Source organism: Meriones unguiculatus, chromosome 10 (genome assembly GCF_030254825.1).
Source record: "Meriones unguiculatus strain TT.TT164.6M chromosome 10, Bangor_MerUng_6.1, whole genome shotgun sequence".
NCBI classification, from domain to species: domain Eukaryota; kingdom Metazoa; phylum Chordata; class Mammalia; order Rodentia; family Muridae; genus Meriones; species Meriones unguiculatus.
The window spans coordinates 108,762,288-108,778,297 of NC_083358.1; the positions used below are offsets into that span (position 1 = coordinate 108,762,288).

Sequence of the window (16,010 nt, forward strand, 5' to 3'; positions counted from 1 at the left end):
CTCTATCCCTCCCTCCCTCTCCCTCACCCTCTTCTGTTACTCTGAAGGCTCTTACTCTGTAGCCCTGGCTGTCTGGACTCCCTGAATATCTATGTGAACAGACTAGTCTGTCCTGGAACTTGCAGTAAACTTCATGCCCCTGCTGCTTCAGTGCTAGAATTGTGGTCAGATTCCAGGATGCCAAGAGTGTAGACTTACCTTTAAAAATGCCTGTCAAAGGGCTGGGACAGCTCGGTTCATAAAAGTTCTTGCTTGCTGTGGAAGCATAAGGTCCTGGAGTTTGAGTCTCCCAAATCCTCATGTAAAAAGCTGGCTGTGGAGTTAGATGGCTCAGCAGTTCTTACAGAGGAGCTGGGTTTGATTTCTGGCACCTACATGGCAGCTCTCAGACATCTGTGACTTCAGATCTCAGACATCTGTGACTTCAGATTCAGGGGATCCAATGTTCTCTTCTGACCTTCAAGGCATGCACACAGTGCACACACATGCATGCAGGCAAATGCCATGCATGTAAAATAAAAATGAGCAAGCCTTAAAACAAAAAGCTTTGGTAGGGAGCACAGTTCTTCCAGAGAGACAGTTCAATCCCAAGACTCATCATTGCCTGTAACTCGAGTCCAGGGAGAGCCATCGACTCCCACACTCGCATGTACATGCCTGGGCAGGACACATGTAAGCATAACTAAAAATAACAGGAGTGAACCTTTGTGTGGCCTTGGCTGTCCTAGACCCTCTGCAGAGCAGGCTGGCCTTGAACTCATAGAGCTCCGCCTGCCTCTGCCTCCCTGAGTGCTGGGATCACACGCATGTGCCACCGTGCCCCACTTTGAAGTTGTTTTTGATCATGGTGTTTTGATCACAGCGATAGAAACCTAACTGAGACTGCTCAGCCTTTTAAAAGGTTCACCTGCAGCGTGAACTTCAGCAGACCCGTGCCTTCGCTTTGCCACTGGGACCTTAGGAGAAAGGGTAACCTGTGCTTAGTCTCTGCTGGGAAGGAATTTGAGCAGCTCAGGCTTTCTCACCGTGTTCATACATGGGCCCACTGACCCTCTCACTGGCCCTCCACCTTACGTTTTAAGACTGGGTGCCTTGTTGAACCTCGGAGCCACCATGTTTGCAGTAAACCCCAGGGCTCTGCTTGTCTCAGTCCCCCAGCCTGGAGTTTCAGACACTCATCACTGTGCCCAAGTTTTAGGGGGTGCTGGGGACCCAAGCTCAGATCCTCATGCAAGCTTACAACAACTTTGCCCACTGTGGCATCTCCCAGGACATTCCATCAACATTCCACTTGGATTTGCATCTCCTTATTAACGTTGGTTGGCTTTTCTTTCTCCTTTCTTTCTTTCTTTCTTTCTTTCTTTCTTTCTTTCTTTCTTTCTTTCTTGTGTTTGTTTGTTTTGGAGACAGGATTTCTCTGTGTAGCCCTGGCTGTACTCGACTTACTTTGTAGACCAGGCTGGCCTCAAACTCATAAAGATCCTCCTGCCTCTGCCTCTCAAGTGCTGGGACTAAGTGTGTGCCGCCACCACCACACCCAGACTTGGGGAAAGGGCTGAATCCCAAGACTCAGCAAAGGAAGCCTTTTCTATGACTGGTGCCATAAAAAAATGCCATTACCCAGCTGGTTATGAAGTTCTTCTTTGCAGTTCCCACGCCTGAGGAAGTTGCTCTTTAAGCAAGAACCCCGAGACAACCAGCGATTTTTGTGCAAACATGTTGGCCAGGCTGGGGATGCAGCTGAGCAGACAGAGGGCCTGTGTGGCACACACAAAGCCTGGAGTTCAGTCCTCACTGCTGGATAAATTGCATGGTGGAGCAGGCCAGTCCCCAAACCCGGGAGATGAAAGCATCAGGCTTGCCTACTGTAGCAAGTCCAGGCCCAGCTCAGCCTACATGAGAGCCCGTAAAAAAACAAAACTAAACAGATGCCAGTAAAATGCCCATACTGATCAGGGCATGGTGCCACTCACCTGTGATCCCAGCACTCGGGGAGGGACAGGAAGGTGTATCTTTGTGAGTTTGAGGCCAGCCTGGTCTACAAAGCAAATCCAGGACAGGCAATGATGCACAGAGAAACCCTGTCTAAAGAAAGAAAGAAAGAAAGAAAGAAAGAAAGAAAGAAAGAAAGAAAGAAAGAAAGATGGTGGGATCTAGAAAAGATCATTCTGAGTGAAATATCCCAGAAGGAAAAAGACAAACATGGTATATACTCACTTATATAGACCTATAAGATATGATAAACATAATGAAATCTATACACCTAAAAAAGATAATCAAGAGAGCGGACATGGGGTAAGATGATCAATCCTCATTTAGAAAGACAGATGGGATGTGCATTGAACGTATGACAGGAGTCTACTGAGCACATCTGAAAGACTCTAACTAGCAGTGTTTTCAAAGCAAAGACTCATGACCAAACCTTTGGCAGAGTACAGGGAATCATAAGAAAGAAGGGGAGTTAGTATGATGGGGAAAGGATAGGAGCTCCACAAGGACCAAATATATCTGGGCACAGGGTCTTTTCTGAGACTGACATTCAACCAAGGACCATGTATGGATATAACCTAGAACCTCTGCTCAGATGTAGCCTGTGGTAGCTCAGTAACCAATTGGTTTCCCATAGTGAGGGGAACAAGGACTATTTCTAACAGGAACTCAATGACTGGCTCTTTGGTCTCCCCACCCCCGAAGGGAGGAGCAGTCCTGTTAGGCCACAGAGGAGGGCTTTGCAGCCAGTCCTGAAGATACCTGATAAAACAGGATCAGTTGAATGGGGAGGAGGTCCCCCCCTATCAGTGGACTTGGAAAGGGGCACGGTGGAGATGAGGGAGGGAGGGTGGGATTGGGAGGGAATGAGGGAGCGGGATACGGCTGGGATACAGAGTTAATAAAATATAACTGATAAGAAAAAAATAAAATTTAAAAAAAGAAAGGAAGGAAGGAAGGAAGTAAACAAGAAAGAAAGAGGCCATACTGTCTGTAAGTTAAGGTACACCCCTGGATAGAGTACACACACACACACACACACACACACACTTTTCTTCATTGGAATGGATCATTTCCTAGGTGAACTAAAGGTAATTTCAGAAACTATGAAGACTGCATTTTGAGGGAATGATTAGAGTTCTAGAGAGTCACCAGAGAAGAGAGAAAAGCTGCAGAAGAGCCAGGCATGGTGGTAATTCCATCACTTGGGAGTCAAGTCAGGGGGCTCAGGAGAACAGACTTGTCCTGGCTACATACAGAGTTCCAGGCCGGTCCAGGCTAGGAGACACTGTTTCAAAAGAGACTGGAAATGCAGAAGACATTTGTAAGGACAGAACTGGCAGGGTAAGTCTGGGCTCATGCAGGTACTCAGGGGAGTGTTGTCAGGAGGGTGGGACTGGAATAGAGAGAGGATAAGAGCAAACCATGTGAGAAGGTCAGGAAGAGGAATCCCCAGACTATGGAGGCCCTGACCGAGAGGGCTGAGACGCTAAGTGTGAAATCATCGCGCTTCCTGTTCGGGGAGGAGCGGGGCTGACCTAGAATCCCAAACCTCCCACCTCCTCTTCACGACTTCACGAAGAACTAGGTTGCTTTGGGCTTGTCTCCCTTTCCCAGCACCTGCTCGTTGGCTTCGAGGGAGAAGAGCAAGCTTTCGTAGCGGCATCCCACTGCCTCAGTCCCCCCTCTGCCTGGCTCCACAACCACCATCTCCTGTTGCTCTGTTTCCTCAGGAATATTCCAGAGCGGTGAAGAGTTGCATTTTGGCTGCAAACTGTGTCTGTTTGGTCTCTGACTCTGCCACTTCTCAGCTGTATGACTGTGGGGAAGCTGTGCAATCTTCCTGTAGCTCAATTTCCTTAGAGTAAAAATGGAGACACACTCTAGGGGACAGAGCTTCCGCTGCACACACAGGCCCAAGTTCATCCCCAGTGCACAGCAAACCCCAAAACAACATCAAAACAAAATAGAGATAGGAGCTGTGTGTGTGTGTGTGTGTGTGTGTGTGTGTGTGTACAGACAGACAGACCCGGAGTGATAGATACAGGTGAAAGAATGCTAACTTTCTTAGAGAGTTATGAATAATAATTCTCATTACTTAGTTTAGTTTTGGGAAGCGGGGGTGAAACAGGATTTCATGTAGCCCAAACTGGTCTTGAACTGATCCTTCCGCTTCCACCTAAAGAGTTCTGGGATTACTGGAGTGTGCCACCTCACCAAGCTAAAAGAATTATTATTATTATTATTATTATTGTTGTTAATATTAATAAACAATTATTATTGTTGTTCTTGTTGTGATTGCGCAAATATAATGCTCGAACTCAGGGACCCTGTACATGCTTGGACAACGCTCTATCACTGGGCTACATGCCAAGTCCTTAATGCGTAAATATGTACGTTTTAAGATTTAAAAAAAAAGTATGTGTGTATGTGTACAGCATAAATTTATGTCCACTATGTGCATGTAGGAGCCAGAGGAGGCCTGGAGGTATGTCAGGTCCCCTGGCGCTGCAGTTGAAGGCCATTGAACAGAACCTGAGTTCTCTGCAAGAGTACTGAGTGCTCTTCACTGCTGAGCCATCTCTCCAGCTCCATGCGACTTTAGTGTGTTTACAACATTATGCTATTTTTTAAGCTTTGATAACATTGACTGTTTTAAGTACATAAGTGTTCGTGCTCAGATTCGAATTCCTGACCCTGCTCTCAAGGCGCTTTGTAACTCCCTCCGCCTATCTGAGCCGTCTGTCTCATAACTCCTTGCTTGTCCTTTGCATTTCTCGGGTTCCCTCAGTAATCGTGACTCTGGGGTAACTCCTGATGGTCTGAACTTCCCGGAAAGCCCTGACCTGTTGCAAGCCTGCAGTTTGCAGCGCCATCTCTGTGTCTTTCATTCCTTCTCATGATGCTGGCTCTCACCACCCTCTTCCCACATGAATCCAAAAGCCATATACTCCAGTGATGTCACAGTCATCACACTCCCCTACACTTTCACTCCGGTGCTTGAGGAGTAAAGACATTCAGACCAGCAATTCAAGGTCAACCTGGGCTACATCAAAAATAGCAATAATAATAATAATAACACTCATGGCTCCTTCCCGTGAGTAGCCTGTAAACTCCAGGGGGCAGAGAGGACAGCTGATAGCTCCGGGCTCTCTGTCAGAGAACACACTGCCCCAGCTCCGCATCACACGTCTGTAAGGGACTCAACCCAGGCAACAGAGGACGGTATGGAGAAGTCGTAGCTTTAATGACAGATCAGTAAGGGGTGGGGATGGCAGTTTCTGTGTGGGCGCCAGGCTCCAAAAGCTGACTTCCTTTGCCTCAGAGCCAGACGATGGCCACTTCATTTCTGAACCAAAAACCTTTCCCTATTTGTTTTCTTCTCTTTCCACCTTTTAAAATAGCTAATTATGTCTTCCCTTTTTTAGCTCTTGCCCTTAAGAAATCTCAACCCTCTAATATTGTGCTGGTCATTAGCACTCTCGATCTCTAGGTGTGTAGGAGTGATATCAGGTGTGTGTGGAGTGGAATAATCAGAGTATTACAAACGGGACTGGGAAATTCATGGTGAAGAGCCAATGCCAAGGTCTGGAATGCAAAACGCTGGCACAGAATCCTTATTCTAGGGTGATCTCAGCCTTGAACTGGGGCCTCATCTGACTCTGGGTAAGGGTCATTGTCTCCTGTACCCACTGTTTCCTTTGGCACATCTCCGTGTTTTCTCACACCAGCCTCCATCCTCAAATGTTCCCAAGCTGGTCGGGAGCTGCTGGCCTACTTACTGAATGCAGAGCCACAGAACAAAGAGACCAGAAAGAAGGCAGGTGGCGGGAGAGAGAGGCGGCGCCGCATCAGAGGGGAAAAGATGCAATTTCTCTAAATCCGGCAGGAAGACTCGGGCATCGTCCAGGGCTGTCTGAGCTGCCACAGTAAAGTTGGGGTCGCCGGAGACCGAAACATCAAAGACGCAGGATTGGAAGTAGGCGTCTTCGACCGGAAGCCCTTCCTTGCACAGCCTCCGGGCTGCATCGACGGCTATGGCCCCGCGGCGATTGCGCTCGGAGCGGGAGAGCCTCTGGCTGGGGGGGCATCCGCCCACGCACAGCTGCAGGTCCTGCTCGGCGGAGAAGGCCCGCGCCACGTCCTCCGCCACCCTGATGGAGAAGGAGAGCTGTCCAGCCGTCTGTCGGATGACGATGGTTGTTCCGATGTAGGCAGCTCGGATCTCCACGTGGCTCCCCGGGTGAGCCGTTCGGACGGACAAACTCGAGCCGCCAGGCCGGTCGCCTCCGTTGACGGAGCCGTCTTCAAAGGCTGCGGGAAGGTTGTCCACCTCGGCCCGGTAGACTTTCTGGTCGATGCATTCCTGCATGTTTTTAAATATGATGGTGATCTGTGAGGACAAGAGGGGAAATAGCTCGTCAGGGCTCAGGGCGCAGCCGAGCAAGCTGAGTACGCCGTCAGAGATCTGATCCCGGCAGAGATGGAAGCTTCCTCCTGGTCCTCGGTCGCCACCCCCAGCCTCCTCCTCAGCGTTACCTGCGCTTGCGTGAAATTCCCATTAAGAGAATCCACGTTTACAGCAGCAAACGTTTGGTGGGAGGAAGCCGCTCGGGGTGGAGAGGACATTTGGGAAAGACAAAGAGGCGGGAGCTGGGTGGGAACAGGGAGAGAGGACTTCAGAAGCTGAGAGGAAAACCGAACCCCTGACCTTCCGGGTGGTGGTGGCGTTGGCTCCGGATGCCACGGGGGAGCTGGTGGCCTGGACGAAGAGGAAGTCGTTATCCAGCAGAGGCCAAGCTCCCTGGACGCGGCACGTGTGGAAATGGTGATGGAAGCTGCGCACGTGGGGGTCCCCGAAGGAGGCGCAGTGCAGGAAGCCGGGGGCCCGGCCGTGCAGCCGGGAGAACCGAGCCTCGTAGTCGCAGGGGTCGGGGCTGAGGGGCGCCGCGCCGGCGCCGGGGAGGGCGGGGCCCCGGGCCGGGGGCGGCGCCGTGGGGCCCTGGCGGGAGCAGTTGTGCTGGATCATCAGGTCCTCGATGCCGTGCACGGCCGAGTGGAAGGCGAGGTCCCCGCGGCAGGTGCGGGCCGTGCGCCGCGTGCACAGCGCGTAGGAGCGCAGGGCGCGGCACAGGGCCCCCGGCGCCGGCCCGCCGCGGCCGCCCCCACGCGGGGTGCCCGGGGAGCCCCCTCCGCGAAGACTCAGCGTGGACGAGACGTACTCCGCGTTACAGCGCAGGATCTTGCACTGGGAGTGAGCTGGGGACGGCAGGGAGACGGTGACCCCACGCAGGGTCCATCCAAGTCCTCACCTAACGGCCCAATGCCAGCCCACCGTCCCTACCGCTCCGCGTGGGCGCCCTCCTCCAGCGCCCTCCTCCTCGCCTCCCTCCCTCCCCGTCTCCCTAGGGTCCAAGGACGCCACAGGACAGGCCTCTTTCAAGCTGGCAGGTGGCTGGGGCTCGGCTCCCAGCCCTCCGCGCTCACGCGTGCTCACGTGCCCACCCCTGCCAAGCAGCCTAACCTCCAGACATCGCCAACCCTTCCCTGGCCCTTCCTTACCCTGTCCACAGAGGAGCAGCAGGAGAGTGAGGGTGATTAGAGGTGGAGGGCTGCCGTGGGGGGACCCGGGGCCAGGGGGCTGGCCTCGATCCCCCATACCTATCCAGCCAGGTCCCCCCCCGGGCGCCGGCTCTTCCCAGCTGATGAAGCTCCTACCTAATGAGTTTCCACAGGTAGCTCTGTGACTGGAAGAAGAAATTTGGCTGGAAGTGGGTAAAGAGAAGAAGGGTTAAAGGCGGGTCAAGACGGTGGACAGAGACTCTGGAGAGACCAAGGCAAGGACCGGACAGAGTGGAGTTTGGGGAGGAGGCTTCCAGATGGCGAGGAGTGTGGCGCAGCTTCTGTGCCCTGCTCCTGTGGTCACCTTCAGGCCCCTTGTGCAATACCCGTAGGTGGGGGTGGAGGGAGGCTGAGTGACCTCAGGCGGGCAGAGTCCGCTGTACTGCCCCATCCTGACTACCAAACGGCAGATGTATCCAAAATGAAGGCATCCCTGAGGAAAGCGAGGTGCTGATCACCTTGGGATGGGTCCCTCCAGACCAGGAGGGACCCCACCTGCCATTTCTTTGTCTTCCTCATGTTAGAAGGGCACAAAGGGTAAACAGACAAAAGCCACCTTTTCTAGAATGCCACCTTTCCAGTGACACAGAAGCCAGAGGGCTGACACCATGATCCCGCTCTCACAGGTTAGGGTACAAATCGAGCATTCAAATTAATATTTGTTTTTGCCTGGTCAATAGTTTGTATGTCTTTCCAGGCCTGGCTGAAGAGCAACTCTGTGTTCCCTCTTGCAGGTCCAGACTCTCCCGGCCTTTTGAGGGGAACAGATACTGGGGAGGTCTGTCTCCCTTTCTCTTGCCAAAACCCCCTCCTTAGAGCAAGTATATGAGTTGGGAAAGAGTCGGGCGGGAGGTCTGAGGGGTCTTGGGGTAGGAGCTGGGCCTGTAATGAAATGGGGGGGTGAGTGTTTCCCACACTCCAGGCCCTGGGGTTCAGCCCTCAGCTCTATCACCAACCCCACCCCAAAAAGCCTTGGTGTCGTAAGGTCAATAGGAAAACAAGAGGGCCAGACCGAGGCAGCATTAAATTTCAAGTGGACACGGTTTGGAAACCAAACAATGAGGCAGGAGGAAAGGTGAAGATTGGGGTGCCTTGGTAAGGGGAGATCTTAGTTTTCAGAACAGATGTCTGTGATTGTATGAATTCCTGGCCTCGACCCAAAAACTTATCAAAGTACCTGCAGTTTCATCTAGACTCAGTGCTTCCGGAGGTCAAGCATTCTCCAGCCACGGCTGCCTGTGCTGTTGCTCTCCTCCGGCCGGGGGGTCCCCCATCTCTTTCTCCATGTCTCTCCCCGTTCCCCAGACTGGCCGCAGTCTCACCGAGGTCAGAGAGCCAGAGAAGGTTTGGTGTGGGGGGAGGGGGGCGGGAGGGTATATGGCCGGCCCAAGCGCTGGACAGCTGAGAGGAGGAGGGAGCCCACACTGAGTTGACAGTTTTAAAAATAGCTAAGTCCAAAATTCCAGGAACGTTGGTGGCGGTGGGGTGTGGGAGTGAAGGCAGTGGGGATGATAAGCAGAATGAGAATGGAATACGGAACGTTGGGTACCCAGGAGGGAGAAAGTAAAGAAACGCGACGGGCAGGCCGTCCGGCCGGCCGCAGCCGGCAGGGTCTGCCTTCCCCGCCAGGCAGGCCCTCCAGCCTTCTCAGCAATGCGCTCCCGCCTTCAGGAAGGCCTCTTACTGCCCTCATCCTTGCTACTGACGACCCCGCTGGCTGCCGCGCAGAGGTGGCTGGCTTTGAAGAGCAACAGCGAACGTTGCTCAGAGACCCTCCCCCACCCTTGCCAAGGATTTCAGAAGCTGGAAGTCCCAGCTGTCCAGAGGAGAAACCCGAGAGCGGAATTGTCTCCGAGAAGGGTTCACTCTGTCCGCTTGGGTCCCTGCAGCTGTCTCCCCATCTCCACCGTTTCCATTACGCTAGTCTGTGCGCCATTGCTCTTCCTGGACACACACAGACACACACATACACACACACACTCATACACACATTCACACTCACACACACACGCACACTCACTCATACACACTCTCACACACACACTCACACACAGTCCCACACACAGTCACACACACACACACACACACACACACAGTCACACACACTCAGACACACTCACACACACACAGTCACACACATACATACACACTCACACTCACACACACACACACAGTCACACACACAGTCACACACACACACAGTCACACACAGTCACACACAGTCACACACACACACAGTCACACACACAGTCACACACACACACAGTCACACACAGTCACACACACACTCACACACACAGTCACACACATACACACACACTCACACACACACACACACAGTCACACACACAGTCACACACAGTCACACACACACTCACACACACACAGTCACACACATACACACACACTCACACACACACACACAGTCACACACACAGTCACACACAGTCACACACACACAGTCACACACACACTCACACACACACACACACACACTCACTCACACACACACATACAACATATGTCCTGGGTTGCAGGGGCTTGGGGAGGGGCAATTAGAGGCAAAGAGGAGACATTTTTGAAGACTCCGATCCATGGAGAAAGGAGTCCGGCAACCACGTGACTAATGGTGACTCTGGTTCCAGGGGATCCAATGCCCTCGGCTGACCTCTGGTGGCTTTTGCACACATGTGGTGCACATACTAACACCCAGGCACACACATGTACCCATAAATTTTTTTTTAAATAGTGTTTTTAAGGAAAGCATTGTTGTTTTAAAACGGGGTTGTTAGGTGTGTAGCCCTGGCTGACCTAGAACTCACGACGTTGACCAGATGACTGAGACACTCATGCCAACGGTGCGGGGATTACAGGCAGGGCCACTGCGCCCAACAGCGCAGAAGTGTTTCACAGTACTCGCCATCACCGACAGCAGAGCTGGTATTATTCTGGAGCCATTTTGTGTTGTGGGCTTCAGAAACAAACAAACAAATCAATAAATAAGTGGAAGGCTGGAGAGATGGCTCAGAGGTTAAGAGCACTGGCCCTTCTTCCAAAGGTCGTGAGTTCAGTTCTCAGCACCCAGCCATAGCGAGATCTGCAAGCAGAACACAGAAATAAATTAAAAAAAAAAAAAAATTAATGGCAGCCGGGTGTGGTATTGCACGCCTGTAATCCCAGCACTCCAGGAGGCAGAGGCAGGCTTATCTCCATGAGTTCAGGGCCAACCTGGTCTACAAAGCAAGTCCAAAGCAACCAAGGCTACACAGAGAACACTTGTTTCAAAACGCAACCCCCCCCCCCCCGCAATAAACTGACGAAGGCTGGAGAGAAGGCTGCACAGCTGAGAGCAGAGGTCTGCAGAGGACCTGCGTTTGGCTCCCAGCAGCCATCAGGTGGCCTCAGAGGGTGCTTTTCTTCTGCCTCCTTGGGAACTACTCACCCCCTCACATAAACAGACTCTTATTTTTAAGATAAGTATTAATGGTGTTTGTTTGTTTTTGTTGGTGGTGTTTTTTTTTTTTTATTTTTTGTGGGGTTTTTGTTGTTGTTGTTGTTTTATTTTGTTTTGTCGTTTGCATTGTTTGAAACAGTCTCCCTATATAGCCTAGGCCGACCTGAAACTTGCAATCCTCCTGCTTCAACTTCCTGGGTGCTGTAATTACAGGTGGCCAATCCTGGGGTTTTTGAGAGCCATGATCTTTGGTGTGGGATAGAAATGCCGATTCCTGTTGGTGAAGCTAAGTAAAAACTCAACTCTAAACCGCTCCAGGGATCCGATGCCCCCTACTGGTCTCCTCAGGCACTGCATGCAGATGCAGGCAAGACACCCTTACACATTAAAAAAAAAAAAAAATCTTTTATGTTTAAAAGCAAATTTAAATTGTAAAGATAACTGTGTTCATCGCATCTTGTCTTTAAATATTCCTAATTTATCATGGAAAGACCCAAAAGCAGTGACACTTCTACTGTCTTAAGTATCAAGTTGTGATACAAAGTGTGATTTCCCACTCTAACAAACCAGAACTCTTTGGAGAATGGCTTATTTCCACTGGGGGCCAGGAATTATCTAAGAGAAGCAAGGGAGCTCTAAAATACTGTATCAAGATGGGCATGGTGGCACATGCCTTTATTCCCGGCACTCAGGAGGCAGAGGCAGATTGATCTCTATGAATGTCAGGCCAGCCTGGTCTACATAAGGAGTTGCAGGCTATCTAAGGCTATATAGTGAGATCCAGCCTCAAATCAAGCAGGCAAGCAAACAAAATGTATCAAAAGGAACCAGGAGGGAACTAGAATGTCTTTTGCCACTTGCCAAAGACAGAAGAAATTAATTACAAAAAATGGATACTGTATGTATTGTATTGACACACAACAAACATTTTTATAATTAGTTTAGTTTTATTTTATGTGCACTAGTGTGAAGGTGTCAGATCCTTTGAGGTTACAGACAGTTGTGAGCTGCCCTGTGGGTGCTGGGAATTGAACTCTGGTCTATTAGGAAGGGCAGACAGTGCTCCTAACCACTGAACCATCTCTCCAGCCCCACAGCAAACATTTTAAAGCTAAATTCACAATTATACTTAAAAGTAAAAAGTGACTAGCCATTATTGTATTGGTCCATTTTGAAAGCTGCTGGTAAGTGGAGAGAACCAAACAATTATATTGTTTTTGTTTTGTCTTAAATGTTGTTACTTTTATTTATATATGTGTGGGTGGAGGGGGAGGGGGGTGTGTGTGTGCCACCCCACAGAAGTGAAAGTTGCAGGACAACTTGTAGGCCTGCTTCTCCTTCCACTGTGTGGGTCCGGGATCCCACAGAGGTGAGGCTTGGTGGCAAGCACCGATGGCCCCTGAGCGATCTCATCAGCGCTGTTTTGTTTTTCGTGTTTTTGAAGGCAAGTTCCAAAGGTTAGCCTCCAACCAACTCAAAATGTAGCCTAGAATGACCCCCTGCCTCCACCTCCCACCTGCTTGAGCTCTGGATGTGAGTGAGCCACCATTCCTAGCTTTATCCTGTTTTACCTGTGAAAACCATATGTAAAATGATGGGGAAATTCTGGAAATACTCGGTAGATGAATAAAGACAGCCCCTTGCATAGAGGCCCCCACCTTTAATCCCAACACTTGGGAGTCTGGAGAGTTTCAGGTAGGCCCAGGCTACTAGATTCACAAATAGATTTCTGGAAAATCTAAGTATATATTTAAAATAATTCTTTTGGCCTGGTGTGATAGTACATGCCTTTAATCCCAGTGCTCGGGGAGGCAGAGATAGAGGGATTTCTGAGTTCGAGGCCAGCCTGGTCCATAGTATGAGCCCAGAACAGCCAGGGCTACACAGAGAAACCCTGTCTCGAAAAAACAAAAACAAAACAAAACAAAATAAAAACAAAATAATAATAAGTATTCTGAGACTCTATCTCAAAATAAATAAATAAATAAATAGAATACGTAACGTAATCATAATACCAGCATTTTATTACTTCTCCTGTGTTAATGTATCTAGGCAACAAACAACAAACCATCACTAAAGGGAGAAAAACTTGCTCTTCTGATCGTAGTTAGGTATACAACTCCACTTTGCCTTCCAAAAACAAAACAAAAGCTGGGTGTGACTGCACGTGACTATGAAGAACAGCAGGAGGCAAGAAGACCAGAGGTTCAAGGCCAGCCTGGGCTACAGGAGACCTTGTTACAAAACAACAAAGACATTTCAACCCACTGGGTGGCAGCAGTGTATGCCTTTGATCTCAGCACTCTGGAGGCAGAAGCAGACAAATCTCGGGATTTGAGAAAAGCCAGGACTACACAGAGAAACCCTGTCTTAAAACAAACAAACAAAAAACCCACCCCTCTCCCAAACACACACCTAATTTTTAGAAGCGATGAAGAGAACTCAGGAGACCAGATCTCATTGTTGCAAAATAGCAAGAGGTTTAATTTAACCATTGCGCAATGGGGTCACCCCTGCCGGTCAGCAAAGAGTGGCACCGGGAGACAAAGGCCTTGGGTTTTTAAAAGACAAAGTGTGGGAATTTTGAAGTTGCAGTCTTGGCAATTTAGGATTGGATGAGGAAGCTATAAAGTAAGATAATTGGTTAGTCTTAGGTTGGCCAGTCCTGCCAAGTGTGGATGCAGCTGCAGTTGAAGGTGGGGGTGGTTAGCTCATCCTTGAAGACCAGGGCTTCCGGCTTTTGGCTGGAGGTCAGGAGCTACTCAGAAGAAGGACTGAGGCCATCTGGGTTCGTTGCTAAGAAACACTCTCTCGAAGACAAGGGTCTGGTCATTCTTTTTGCTGAGTGAAGGTCATTGCTTGCTCGCTTTTTTTTTTATATCTGTCCTTACCGATAGGGTCACATTCCTCCGTTCTCTGAAAAGGTACTAAGAGGCTTTAGCTTAACCTGAACCTAAAACTCAAAACCATAGGCTTTAGAAGACATATAGGTTACAAAGTTAGTCTAACCCTTTCAACAGGAGACTTAAGAACCGTCCGCTGAACCCCAGAGGCACAAACTCAGCTTGTGAAGGTCTCTTCCAGGACAAATAACCTGGTTCAACAGTAAACAGAAACAGCTGGAGAAGGAAACACAAGACTGGAAATGACACCAAAGGGCTGGGGATGGTGCCCGGTTCTAAGAATTGGCCTAGTGTGCCCAGAACCGGGCTTGCTGTTTGCTCCCCTGCCAAAAATCAAGCAAACAAAGAAATTGAACAGGTGAAGGTGTTCAAACAAACCTCAGCAGACCTCTGTGAAGAGAACCATGAAAGGATTTACACAAGAAGAATGATTTGGACACGAGGGTGGATTAAGATTCTAAATGGAAGGTAAACGCAGAAACAGATTTCTGGCAAACTTAAGTACTTACCATATGTCAAACAAACAAACAAACAAACAAACAAACAAAAACTACTCCAGGGGCTGGAGAGATGGCTCAGTGGTTAAGAGCACTGGCTGCTCCTCCAGAGGACCAAGGTTTGATTCCCAGCACCCACATGGCAGCTCGCAGCTGTCTGTAACGCTGGTCCTAGGGGATCCAACCGGCTTCTGAAGGCACTGCATGCCGGTGGGACACACCCATACCCACACACACACAAAGAAAGAAAGAAAGAACTTGCTTGGTCCAAGCATGGCGGTTCAGGCTGAAGGTTGTGAGCCGTACATTCTGCCCCTTCCCGAGCTCACCTCCATCCCCCCTACCCTCACTCACCCACTCCCAGCCCCAGAAACTGTACAGAAATATTCTGGAGGCTGTGGAAGGAAGCCCGAGTGCTTAAGCCTAGGGGGCTACAGAGATCCTGTCTTAACCTTCCCTTCCCCGAAGGATCCTACGCATGGAAGTGAGCGCAAGCGTAGCAGAGGACATGGTGGGAACAGCAATCAAAACTGTCCGAGCTTCTCACATTCTTGTGGTGGTTAGGGTGAAAATTGCCCCCGCAGGCTCATCATGTATCTGAACACAGCTCTGCTCTGAGTGGTTTCAGACCGTGGACTCTATTTCATTAGGAAAGGGGACTTTGTTGCTAAAGTGAATTGAAACCAGTAGATCCAAATTGTCTTCTTAGTATCAACAGTACTTTCCCCCTCCCTCCCTCCCTCCCGTCCTTCCTTTCCTTCCTTTCTTTCAACTTTTTAAGACGGGGTCTCCTGTAGCCCCAGCCAGCTTGGAACCCAGTAAGATGACCTTGGACCCCTGACCCCTCAGCTCCACGTCCCAGATATGCTGGGACACGGAGCAGGGAGACAACGGTCTACAGACTGCTGGTGGTTCTCCTGTCTCCGTCTCAGAGAGCTCACAGTATCCTGGAAGCTGGGCAGGCATAGGTGACAGCTAGTCTAAATTACACAGCAGGACAGCTCCTCAACACGTAGACACTTTAGGCTACTGTAGGTCATAGGTGATCAAAGTCCATGCTGCAGGTCAGTGAATTGGCACCTGTTGGGGGCTAGTTGCTGATTTTTTTTTTTTTTTTTAGCTGTAGAGATTAGATGCTAGACTATTCCTCAGAAGGGTTTTGAGTATTTCTGGTTGATTCCTAAACTCCAGCATATACACAGCTCCCCCTTCTGTGTCTTTTTCATTCGTTTTCTTTTGTTATTTTAGGTGTGGGAGGTTCCTGCAGGCTTTACAGGGAAACGTCTAGGTGAGCCTGATTCAGGTAACCAGTACTAGGCCATGGCTTTAGCCACATTTAAGCACAGCGCAGTCTTGGAAAAAAGTCGTCTGTTAGCGATTAACTCAGTCCAGTGAGTATGAGGAAGCCTGAGACATGTCTACACTGGAGCTCTTTACGAGGTACTTGTGGCTTCGGCTCCCTCTGTAAGGTGGGTTCTTGTTGACTTAGCAACAGTGCTCAAGGTCAGGGTCTAGGGAGAGCGGCTGAGGTAAACACAGTGTCCA

The 16,010-nt window shown here is 50.0% G+C and overlaps 2 protein-coding genes across 2 annotated transcripts; one reads left to right on the forward strand and one right to left on the reverse strand.

Annotated features, from left to right (window-relative positions):
• Positions 1 to 5,210: 5,210 nt before the first annotated feature.
• Hjv (hemojuvelin BMP co-receptor) lies at positions 5,211 to 9,627 on the reverse strand. Its single transcript, XM_060393058.1, has 4 exons — positions 8,789 to 9,627; positions 7,552 to 7,754; positions 6,701 to 7,248; positions 5,211 to 6,382 (listed from the first exon to the last, which is right to left on the reverse strand). Exons 2-4 carry the CDS (start codon positions 7,646 to 7,648, stop codon positions 5,768 to 5,770), a joined length of 1,260 nt encoding a protein of 419 aa, XP_060249041.1. The 5' UTR covers positions 7,649 to 7,754; positions 8,789 to 9,627; the 3' UTR covers positions 5,211 to 5,767.
• On the forward strand, positions 8,220 to 11,088 carry LOC132657120 (histidine-rich glycoprotein-like). Its single transcript, XM_060393343.1, has 3 exons — positions 8,220 to 8,237; positions 8,805 to 8,937; positions 9,283 to 11,088. Exons 1-3 carry the CDS (start codon positions 8,220 to 8,222, stop codon positions 10,191 to 10,193), a joined length of 1,062 nt encoding a protein of 353 aa, XP_060249326.1. The 3' UTR covers positions 10,194 to 11,088.
• The last annotated feature ends 4,922 nt before the right edge of the window (positions 11,089 to 16,010 follow it).